The 12,572-nt window shown below is 39.8% G+C and overlaps 1 protein-coding gene across 5 annotated transcripts in view; it reads right to left on the bottom strand.

Moving 5' to 3' along the window:
• Positions 1-12,572, bottom strand: part of NLN (neurolysin) — a 99,988-nt gene that overhangs the window by 38,956 nt on the left and 48,460 nt on the right. For all 5 annotated transcript variants that reach the window (XM_067730828.1, XM_067730827.1, XM_067730829.1 and 2 more), the window contains 3 exons: positions 10,358-10,465; positions 7,701-7,803; positions 6,927-7,087 (listed from right to left, as the gene is read on the bottom strand). In XM_067730828.1, coding sequence (XP_067586929.1) covers positions 6,927-7,087; positions 7,701-7,803; positions 10,358-10,465 — 372 coding nt within the window. The remainder of the gene's footprint in view (positions 1-6,926; positions 7,088-7,700; positions 7,804-10,357; positions 10,466-12,572) is intronic.

Below are 12,572 nucleotides of genomic sequence, written 5' to 3'. Positions count from 1 at the left end.
GAAGAAAAGGAAATAAAAGGAATCCAGATCGGAAAAGAAGAAGTAAAGCTGTCACTGTTTGCAGATGACATGATACTATACATAGAGAATCCTAAAGATGCTACCAGAAAACTACTAGAGCTAATCAATGAATTTGGTAAAGTAGCAGGATACAAAATTAATGCACAGAAATCTGTGGCATTCCTATAAACTAATGATGAAAAATCTGAAAGTGAAATCAAGAAAACACTCCCATTTACCACTGCAACAAAAAGAATAAAATATCTAGGAATAAACCTACCTAAAGAGACAAAAGATCTGTATACAGAAAATTATAAGACACTGATGAAGGAAATTAAGGATGATACAAATAGATGGAGAGATATAGCATGTTCTTGGATTGGAAGAATCAACATTGTGAAAATGACTCTACTACCCAAAGCAATCTACAGATTCAATGCAATCGCTATCAAACTACCACTGGCCTTTTTCACGGGACTAGAACAAAAAATTTCACAATTTGTATGGAAACGCAAAAGACCCTGAATAGCCAAAGCAATCTTGAGAACGAAAAACAGAGCTGGAGGAATCAGGCTCCCTGACTTCAGACTATACTACAAAGCTACAGTAATCAAGACAGTATGGTACTGGCAGAAAAACAGAAAGATAGACCAATGGAACAGGATAGAAAGCCCAGAGATAAACCCACGCACATATGGTCACCTTATCTTTGATAAAGGAGGTAGGAATGTACAGTGGAGAAAGGACAACCTCTTCAATAAGTGGTGCTGGGAAAACTGGACAGGTACATGTAATAGTATGAGTTTAGATCACTCCCTAACACCATACACAAAAATAAGCTCAAAATGGATTAAAGACCTAAATGTAAGGCCAGAAACTATCAAACTCTTAGAGGAAAACATAGGCAGAACACTCTATGACATAAATCACAGCAAGATCCTTTTTGACCCACCTCCTAGAGAAATGGAAATTAAAACAAAAATAAACAAATGGGACCTAATGAAACTTAAAAGCTTTTGCACAGCAAAGGAAACCATAAACAAGACCAAAAGACAACCCTCAGAATGGCTGAAAATATTTGCAAATGAAGCAACTGACAAAGGATTAATCTCCAAAATTTACAAGCAGCTCATGCAGCTCAACAACAAAAAAACAAACAACCCAATCCAAAAATGGGCAGAAGACCTAAATAGACATTTCTCCAAAGAACATATACAGACTGCCAACAAACACATGAAAGAATGCTCAACATCATTAATCATTTGAGAAATGCAAATCAAAACTACAATGAGAAATCATCTCACACCAGTCAAAATGGCCATGATCAAAAAATCTAGAAATAATAAATGCTGGAGAGGGTGTGCAGAAAAGGGAACCCTCTTGCACTGCTGGTGGGAATGTGAATTGGTACAGCCACTATGGAGAACAGTATGGAGGTTCCTTAAAAAACTACGAATAGAACTACCATATGACTCAGCAATCCCACTACTGGGCATATACCCTGAGAAAACCATAATTCAAAAACAGTCATGTACCAAAATGTTCATTGCAGCTCTATTTACAATAGCCAGGAGATGGAAACAATCTAAGTGTCCATCATCGGATGAATGGATAAAGATGTGGCACATATATACAATGGAATATTCCTCAGCCATGAAAAGAAACGAAATTGAGCTATTTGTAATGAGGTGGATGGACCTAGAGTCTGTCATACAGAGTGAAGTAAGTCAGAAAGAGAAAGACAAATACCGTATGCTAACACATATATATGGAATCTAAGAAAAAAAAATGTCATGAAGAACCTAGGGGTAAGACAGGAATAAAGACACAGACCTACTAGAGAATGGACTTGAGGATATGGGGAGGGGGAAGGGTAAGCTGTGACAAAGTGAGAGAGTGGCATGGACATATATACACTACCAAACGTAAAGTAGAGAGCTAGTGGGAAGCAGCCGCCTAGCACAGGGAGATGAGCTCGGTGCTCTGTGACCACCTAGAGCGGTGGGTTAGGGAGGGTGGGAGGGAGGGAGACGCAAGAGGAAAGAGATATGGGAACATATGTATATGTATAACTGATTCACTTTGTTATAAAGCAGAAACTAACACACCATTGTAAAGCAATTATACTCCAATAAAGATTAAAAAAAAAATCCAAAATAAAGGTTAATACTTAACTGGATCCAAAGCACTAAAAAGAAGAGTTTCTACATTACTTTCAGGTTGGTAAAACTGTCAAATATTTTTAGACCATCTCAACTTATAGTAAATTATTCCATTTCAGTGTTGCAGACTTTTTTCTGGATTCATGATCCAATTTTATTTCTGAAATAACTGAGTTTTTAAGTCTCAGGAGATAGCTATGAGGGTCTTAACGAAATTTTAGGTACTGTTAAATTTGAGTAAAAACATATTCTTTTGTTTTTTAACATCGTTATTGGAGTATAATTGGTTTACAATGGTATGTTAGTTTTTGCTTTATAACAAAGTGAATCAGCTATACATAAACATATATCCCCGTATCTCTTTCCTCTTGCATCTCCCTCCATCCCACCCTCCCTATCCCACCCCTCTAGGTGGTCGCAAAGCACTGAGCTGATCTCCCTGTGCTATGCGGCTGCTTCCCACTAGCTATCAGTTTTGCATTTGGTAGTGTATATACGTCCATGCCACTCTCTCACTTTGTCCCATCTTACCCTTCCCCCTCCCCGTGTCCTCAAGTCCGTTCTTTAGTAGGTCTGCGTCTTTATTCTCGTTCTGCCCCTAAAAAGATATTCTTAAGGACTATACTGATTCCACATTTAGTCTCGTCAATACTGCACAAAATATTGGTACTTATAATTTTTCTTTTATTGTGGTAAAATATACATAATACAAAATTTACCACTTTAACTTTGCACCCATAAGTATGGCTATTTAAAAAAAAAGGAAGGACTTCCCTGGTGGCACAGTGGATAAGAATCCGCCTGCCAATGCAGGGGACACGGGTTCGAGCCCTAGTCTGGGAAGATCCCACATGCCGCAGAGCAACTAAGCCCGTGTGCCACAACTACTAAGCCTGTGCTCTAGAGCCCACGAGCCACAACTACTGAAGCCTGCACGTTTAGAGCCTGTGCTCCACAACAAGAGAAGCCAGCGCACCGCAACAAAGAGTAGCCCCCACTCGCCACAAGTAGAGAAAAGCCTACGTGCAGCAATGAAGACCCAATGTAGCCAAAAATAAATAAATAAAATTTTTTAAAAAATAAGAAAAAGAGAAATAATAAATGGTGAGGATGTGGAAAATTTGGAACCTTTATATCTGATGAGAGTGTAAAATGGTACAGCTGCTGTAGAAAACAGTATTATGATTTCTCAAAAAATTAAACATAGAATTACCATATGATCCAGAAATTCCACTTCTGGGTATACATCCCAAAGAAATGGACGCAGAGACTCAAACAGGTGTTTGTATACCCATGTTCACTGCAGCATTATTCATAATAGCTAAATGGTAGAAGCAACCTAAATGTCCATCAATGGATGAATGGATAAAGAAGATGTGATATATACATACAATGGAATATTATTCAGCCTTAAAAGGGAAAGAAATTTTGACACATGTGAAATTATGGATAAACCTAGAAGACATTATGCTACGTGAAATAAGTCAGTCACAAAAGGACAACTACTATATGGATTCTACTTACATGAGGTTCTTAGATTAGTAAAATTTACAGAGACAGAGAGTAGAATGATGTATGCCAGGGGCTGGGGCTGGGGGGCTGGGGAGTTAGTATTTGATGGGTACAGAGTTTCAGCTGGGAAAGATGAAAAAGCTCTGGAGATGTATGGTGGCGATGGCTGCACGACAATGTGAATACACTTAACGCCACAGAACTCTATGCTTAAAAATGTTCTAGGGATTTTGCTCAAATTATTACAAACATTTTATATATTTTATTTGTATTAAAATGCAAATAATGATATTGCTTTATTGTTTTCTTAACAATAAAGGAAAAAATAATCTCCTAGAGGAAGTAAATAAACGTTGAGATCAAAGAAAAACTACTATTAAATCATCCAATTATTTATAGACATGCTTCTAAGGAAGATCACACTCCGAGGTCAGACTACCAGTAAATGGCTCCACCATTTACTAGTTGTCTAATTATTGGCAAGTCCCTTAATCTTCCTAAGCCTCAGTTTTCTCATCTGCAAGACGTACATAATAAAAGTAGCTACATCATAGGGTGATCATGCAGATTAAGTGAGAATATAAGTAAAATGCATAGAAAAACGCCTGGCACAAGAGCAAACACCATATAATTATATTATTATTATTTTAAAACGAGAATGGAAACGTGGATATGAGAAACACATAATACAATTCTCCAAGTTCTAAAGTTAAGTAGTTTGAGTCTTTCAAACTAGTCTTGGCCCCGTTCTTCAGTTTCCCTAGACCTTCTCCCTAGACTGCCAATTTTTTCCTAATATCAATTCCCCCATTCTTCCTTTCAGTAACAAAATTCTCTGAGTTTTTGCTGGACACACAGTCTCCTGACTACCTTTCCCAGCCTTTCTTAAAGCTAGCTGTGGCCATGTGATACACAATGGGACAATGGAATACGAATGAGGTGATAAGTGAAATTTCTGGGTCATCTCTTTATAGATGCTTGTTTTGCTAGCTGTGAACTGAAGATGAGAACAATGACCTTGGATGCCACATACTAAGGACAGCAGAGCTGTCTTCCAGCTCTGGACCCCTCACCTCTGTACTGTTAGTTGCAAGAGAAATAAACCTTAAAAAAAGGTGTAGTAAAACATACCTAACACAAAATATACCATTTTAGCCCATTTTTAAGTGTACAATTCAATGGCACCAATTATAATTTACACTGTTGTGCAACCATTACCACTGTTTCCAAGACTTTTCTAACACCCTAAACAGAAACTTGGTAACCATTAAGCAATAATTCCCCAGTCTCCCAGCCCCTGGTATCCACTAATCCTTTCTGAAGAAAAATAACTTTTAGCTTATTTGAGTCACTGTGCTTTTGGTTGACCTTGCACATTTTATTTAACCTGAAGCCTAATACCCACAGAGACTAACAGTAGGAATAGGGTGCTGCTATAACCAAAATGAAAAATGTACAGGAATGGAAGGTGAGGACACAGATGCTGTCAAGTGGGAAGCTGGTAATCCTCATGATATCATGGATAACATTTGTTAAAATTGTTGCTCGCCATAACTTGGAAGGCAGGCCAGTCACCTACTGAGTCTTAGCTCTAGGGTAACTGTTTGGGAAAACTAATAATGTTGGTGTCTGTTTGTTGGTATTTGTTGCTTTTGGAAAGATTGATTACATGAGAGACAGCTCAAGTGAGCTGTCAGTTTGCAAAGATGGAGGGAAAAGAGTTCTGCTAAGAGAGCTTCTGCCTGTGACCCCTGATGTGGGGCTTCAGGTGACTGGAAAAGGTAATTGCTCTGTTCTCCAGAGACCAGGAGAAAAGACTGCCACTCAGAGTTACTGAACTGTGAAGATTAGTGTGAGGGTGCTGCCTTCTTCCTCAAGCCTACTGTTGCAGGGGGCCCTGAAGCAGACCCCATTAAACTGAAGAACAGCAGGATGGACACCATACAGGAGACCGTATATAAGAAAAGATATGGTGGATTTGAGGACTATGACAAAAAGCGGTTATTTGGGTGTTGTTATTTTAACATGAATCTGATTGGAAGCAAACAGATAAGAAAGCGATTAAGTTTCTGAGGGAATTTTATTACCAAAGATATCATTAAGCCTGGCCTACAAAAGCAACCCCCTGGCTTCAAAACTGGCATCAGCAGGAATCTATACCAGCAGCTGCCCAGGATATATGGTCATGGAGGGTAACGGACAAGAAAGAATTCCCTGCAGGCAAAACCAGGGGCCATGGCATACAATTGCTAAAGGAATTCCTGCTAGAAAGGAGACCCAAGTAAGTCCAACGGGCTATCCCAGGAACTTCACCAGAGCTCAGAATCTTCACAATTCCTGCCAAATTGTTTCTGAAAATTGGTATGGGCTTGCTTTGTTTCCCATTCTTTCCTTTTCCAAATGGGAGTCTTTAGTGTGGTTTTCTGTTCCTATTCTACCACTGGGTACGTGTTGGAGGTGAGCAAGCCAGACAAGTTTTCTAACCTTTCACATGCGGCCAGATCACGAGAAGGTATAACTGGGGAGGACCATGTGCCACTCACAGATCCTGGTCTTTGAGCTAAAGGCAGTAACTGGTTGGGATCTGACATATGGTGAATGGGTTCTATGTGGGGAAAAAAAGGGTGCTCAAGATTACTCGGATAGCCAGAGAGGCAGACTGTGGTGAAGCTGGCTAGTTGACTCTTAGAATTCATTTCTAATTCTTCCTTTTTTTCCTTTTAGTAATAGAATGCCCTCAGCTGAGCAAATGGCTATCAACTGAAGACTATATTTCCCAGTGTCCCCTGCAGCTAGATACAGTTATATGATGGAATTTGGGTCAATGGGATGTGAGTAGAGTTGATGGATGTCACTTCCAGGTCTTCTTCTTAAAGATGCTTGCTCTGTGTTTTATTTTCCCTCTTCCCAACAGGCTGGAAAATGGTGACAACTGCCTTAGAAGTCACTTGTTGAGGAGAGAGAGGTATCCCGCCAGCCCTGGACTGTTGACTTGGAAGAAGAATATAACTTTTAGTTTCTTTAATCCATTCTATTTGTATTAGAACAGCTTAGCCTATGGCCATACCAAGCAGGTTGCCAATGAACAAGGAAAAAGGTGTCTTGTAAGTCTGAGGATTTAGGAGGCATAACCTTCACACAAATAGAAATTCACACAGAGGAATCAACCTCTGATTCAACATTGGCAAACAAAGCAAACATTTTTCTTAAAAATTTCCATAAAAACAAAAGAAAGACAAACATTTATAGTACCTCTTTGCATCTTGTATTAAAAGCCATTTCCATCTTCCTTCTGGTTTCAGGGATACAACATTTCTTCATGACAGGAAAATAGTGTGGATATTTTAAGGTAATTTTATACTTGTCATCATCTGTCTTTTCCAAACTGTCAATGAAATCATCAGGAAGAGCACCTGCAAAAAAATCATTTTCTCATACTTCAATTTTTCCACTCATTATTGGTTTATTTAGCATTGGCATGGTGCCTTTAAGAAGCTCTAGGAATTTTGTGGAGTAACTGAAATTCAAGTAAAATAATGACAATCCTTATAATATCGCTTTGACGTTATTGTAATGGGGGTGGCAGTTAGCGGACAGGTGGCCTGGGAGACAGTAATTCAAAATATGAACAGGCTTCAGTGCACTTGTATAGATGGCATTTTGATGAAGAACAGGCAAAATTAAGCCAAGAAAAATCCATCACAGAATAAGGAAAGACTAGTTTAAGTTACAATGTAGAGGACATTGCGAGGCAAAAAAAAATTCAAAGCACTGAAGGCTGTTAAACGCTAGCATGAGTTACCAAGAAAGATTATGAAATTTCTTCTGGACTGTCTCTAGAAACAGTATACATTCTTATAGCCTAAAATCTAGATGTGGTTTGGTTGTGTTTTTTTTTAGAAGGGGTGGTGGGTTCTGTAGAAGGTACATTTTAAAAAGAATTCTTCTAACTTTGATTTGGCAAACTGTGAGGTGACATTATTTGCCTAAATTACAGATTTAATCTAAAAAACAACAAAACTTTACCAAGTTCAGCCTTGGAAAATTCAAGGAAGGTATCATCCTCATTGAGGTTTTTGTTAAAGTCAATACATAGCTCACTCATTCTTTTCTTCATTGCTTTAATTTCCTGAAACAAAGATACAAATACAGGACCTTAACAATAAAATGAAATTTTCATTTTTATTGCCATCAGTCAAGTAAGTTTCACTTTTATATGAAGACTGGGTTCTGTACCCAACTCTCAGGAAGTACTTTCTTAGAGATGCGCTTGATACCATAGTTTTCTGCAATCTTCTACATTGTGTCCCTGAGTATTTGTATGTAATATGTACAAAAAAGCAATCCTGGTGATGTGTTAGAAATTACGCGTAAATTTGTAAGAACTAAATACATTGAGGAGGTATAGTCAAAGCAAAGTCTGGCATATAGCACATACACAATAAGTAGCTTGCTGAGTGAATAAATGAATCTAGTAGCCTGTTAATAATTAACACTTCTAATCTTTCCAAATTCTAAATTTTAATTTAGTAAATCAGTATTGGGTACTGAAGTAAGCCAAGAGCTAAGAACTGAGTAATTACTTCTATGGTTCCTTTGGAAAACAAGATATGTCTTAGTTTTATAGACCGTTTGCAAATAAAAGCAATTTATGGGCCCTAACATTTACATAAAAAGTACTAGGTAGGAAAAAAAAAAAAAAAAAAAGTACTAGGTAGGAAAAAAAGTATTAGTTGGGAGATCAAAGGAAGCAACAGAAAGAACACCACAAGAAAACACATGAGATAATTTATTAACCTGTCCCACTCTTCTAAAAGTGCTAGATAATAAAACTTACATAAACCACACACTTTCTCAAAGTATGCTTCTGACTAGAAGCATCAACATCACCTGGGAACTTGTTAGAAATGCCCTCTTTCTTTAAAAAAAAATAAATTTATTTATTTATTTATTTTTGGCTGCGTTGGGTCTTTGTTGCTGTGTGCGGGCTTTCTCTAGTTGCAGCGAGCGGGGGCTACTCTTCATTGCAGGGTGCTGGCTTCTCATTGCGGTGGCTTCTTCTGTTGCGGAGCACGGGCTCTAGGCATGTGGGCTTCAGTAGTTGTGGCACACGCGCTCAGTAGTTGTGGCACGCGGGCTCCAGAGCACAGGCTCAGAAGTTGTGGCGCACGGGCTTAGTTGCTCCGCAGCATGTGGGATCTTCCTGGACCAGGGCTCGAACCCGTGTCCCCTGCATTGGCAGGCTGATTCTTAACCACTGCACCACCCAAGTCCAAAAATGCCAATTTTGAGACCCATACCAAACCTGCTGAAACAAACTCTCAGAGGTGGGGCCCTGTATAATCAGAGCTTTAACAAGCCCTCCAGGTAATTCGTATACACAATAAATTTGAGACTTAACACATACTGTGCAGTGTCATTTTTGGACACTCTGGTCGTGTCCCCAGCTCCCTTCCACTTCTCCCCAACTCTACAGCAGCCATGCAATTTAGGTGGGACTGGATCCTATCTGAAGTCCAGGGTGTGACCTCTACACCAATCAGGTAATCCCATCCTCACTGCAGCAGTGACTGGTTCAGGGAACCCAGGCCTGGCATTCCCCTGACTAAAGAAGGATTCAGGATTAGGCATGTGATCCCATCTGGGCCATTAAGACATGAGGGGAGGTCTAATGGAGGCTTCTCTATGTCCTTCTGGATGGTGGGGTTTTTATATTTGCAGCCATTTTAGTAATAAAAGGAAGCCAGCCTTTGGATAACTAACACTGAAGGAGACAGAGTAGAGAAATAGAAAAATCAGGTGGCCAATGACACCACTGAGCATCTGACTCAAACTAACTCCTGAACCCTAACTACCTCTGGATCTTCCGCTTATACAAGCAAATAAAATTCTTCTATTGTTTGGACTGTTTCAACAGGGTTGACTAATATAATGTTCATGAAGGCAAAGCGAGATCAGTCACACTTCTCCTGTAACTAGGATGAAGAAGATACAAGGTGTCTGAAGGGCATTTTGGTGGAGGAAAGGTGCCCACATCTCAGTGGTGCTTTCACATGTATCTACCATGCTTACATCACTTGGTTTGAATTTCTTTCCAACTTATTTCCAGTTCTACTGGCAAGAAGAATAACCTGGAAATAAATCATGGGTTATATATCCTGTCCAGAAGAATGAGTTAATTCTGCAGCTGAGTTTACTTCTGAAACTGAGAGATCTGAATGGTATTAGACAAAGGAGAAAGTCTGAAAAGCTAATCTCTCTGCCTTTAAGGAGCATATATCACTCACAGGGTACTCCATTCCAAAATGCTGGTTTGAAAACTCTCCATCATAGGGATTTTATTACCAGTGCCCTATCTCTTTACGAACAAGGGGTAAGAATACAAATCAACTATTAAGATCTGAACTAGCACTAGAGCAGGGAAAATAAGCCTGGCACACATGAAACAAATAAAACCTTGACAGGATTAAAGAACAATTAAGTTATCAGTTGTTTGTCAGTCATCATGAGGTTAATAGGAGTTGTGGAATTTAAAATCGTTGACTACTAAATACGTTGTAAACTGATTTGTATTATGGGTTGTATCCCATATTACAAACACGTGTTTCCCTATTTCCTGTTTTTTGTTGTATTTTGTTTTATTTATTCTTTTGTTGTCTAATAAGAAAAGGAAACAAACTCACATTTTGTACTTGTTCTGGAAGATGGAGCCCATTCCTTTTCCCCATTTTCACTGATTTTTCCAAGTATCGTCTGGCTTCAGGCTTTATCTTTCCCAGATCACACGTTTCCTGAAATTAAAGAATGTGACAACTTCTTTGATTTCTGTTACAACAGTGCATGGGTAAATTATAAACTATGAGGCCACAGCAAAATTTATGCATCATCTCTGGTGGGCTATGAAGTACATAGGTGATTATGAGGCAGGTCTTTTTGAAAACCTATGTTCTTTTATGCTTTAGTGAGCTTCTGCTTATTTAAAACTGAAAAATTAAATAAATAAAAAGCTAACCAGAATTTTCTTGCCTTGCGTCAGAATCAAGCGTGCCTGTACCACTTGAAAATGTGATAATAGGGAACATTTGCATAATCTCATAAAACATTCTTTATGACTGAGTAGTCCTTTTCACAAAACATATTTCTTATCACAAATCATCTGGATTTAATTTTCTATCGTTTGCTAACCTGGTTCCACTTGAGAGGCAAAAATAGAAATAATGGGCAAATTCTACAAAAATGGAGAGGACTCTTTTGCCAACATACTAAACAAGGACAGCTGGATAGAACCCCAGCAAAAGGCTTACAACACTTCAAAAATGCCTTACTGTCATTTGGTAAGAGAGATCAAGGGACCACATCAAGCTGCATATGGACAAGTATCTGGGGAAAATGAGTTAGCACTGCACAAAGAGGAGGAGAGCTGGACAGTACATGTGAACCTACATGTAGCAACGCAAACAACACTCACTCAAAAGGACGGAGGGCCCTAAAGGAGAGTGGAAAATTCCCCCGGCCACAGCAAGGTAGTAAACATACCAGATTTTTCCAAGTATCTTCAAAATACGTGGCAGAATATACATGGCACATCTGGGTGGCTGGTTAGTTTGTGGTCCCGGGGAGGAAAGGGGCTCCAAATAGATTCAACAGGTGCAAAGGATTCAGTGTGGTTGAGAGCCAACGAGGGACTTCTCTCTCTAGAGCCTTAGAGCTCTCTCAGCCTCAGAGACCTACTCTGGTTGCACTCTCTCCGTGAAAGACTTGGGCTGTTCACCCCAAGCTTTATATTTTCCCACCTAATCAGATCTTTAAAAGGACTGTGCTTAGCTTTAGAGTCTGCATTTTAGACTGCTGGTAAAAGGCTCTTGCTGCAATAGGTCTGTCATTTTTTATATTTTGTTGCAGCAGGTAAACGGAGTTGTATTTTAACTGAGGGTCCTACTTAATACAACAATCTGTATCTCACTTTACCTGCCAATAAATAATTTTGTCATAGTACTAAAGCACTTGTTATGCATATATTACTCACAGTTTCCTCTGAGTTTATTCTCAGTGGGGGCAGAGAACTGTTAGACCCCTTTTTCCATAATAACCCCTTCTTCCATAATAACCCCTTCTGTGCCCTTGGAGAATTTCTGAGCACGCTGGCATGAGTGGAGTGGGAACCCTCCCTAGCTGGTATTGGCACATACTGGGATCCCGGCAGCAGGTGCCTGCAATGGCAAGAAACCCAGAATGGCTAGGGAGATAGCTGGGCTGTGGGCTGATTCCCTCAGAGACGGCCAGCAGTTCAAATCACAGTGTTCATATGGATGTGATTAACGTGGGTTGACTGAGGCTGGCTTTAACAGCACCAGGAAGTCTGTTCTGAGATATGGGGCATGGCAACAGGAGTCCCTAGACAGGATGATACTCCAGGTTGTAAGATTGGGGAGAATCTAGGCAGTAGCTATATGCAGTGGAAGAGAGGAAAAAAAAATCACTGGTGAGCAGGGCCCGGCAAGGGTTGGGTACACTGTGAGGACCCAAGTGATCAGGTTGAGGTCCAGAGCAGGGGACCTTCCCACCTGGGCAGTGCGCCAAGGCAGAAGCAAGGCACACAGCTGGACAGCAGCATGGGTTTTTGGGTTCCTGGCATTCACCTGGTCACATGTGGCCCTGAGCTTAGGACAGAGGCTCATCATAAGCCTCACCAGCTGATGTAAGCAGAATTCTTACTCTACTCCAATGCTTGATCAGGATGGGCTCTCATACTCAGTGGGCCTGGACTTGCCATATCTGGGAGTAGCAGGGCTGCTACTTCAGAAAGCCTGAAAGTGTACTCGGCACAGTAAACTCACAACTCTTGGTCTAAATTAGGTAAAACTACCTATCTCCCCAAATAGGTAATCCAAGTGTAAA

This window comes from Pseudorca crassidens, chromosome 3 (genome assembly GCF_039906515.1).
Source record: "Pseudorca crassidens isolate mPseCra1 chromosome 3, mPseCra1.hap1, whole genome shotgun sequence".
Classification (NCBI taxonomy): Eukaryota; Metazoa; Chordata; class Mammalia; order Artiodactyla; family Delphinidae; genus Pseudorca; species Pseudorca crassidens.
The sequence above is the reverse complement of the archived record's forward strand: the minus strand, read 5'-3'. Positions and strand labels throughout refer to the sequence as shown.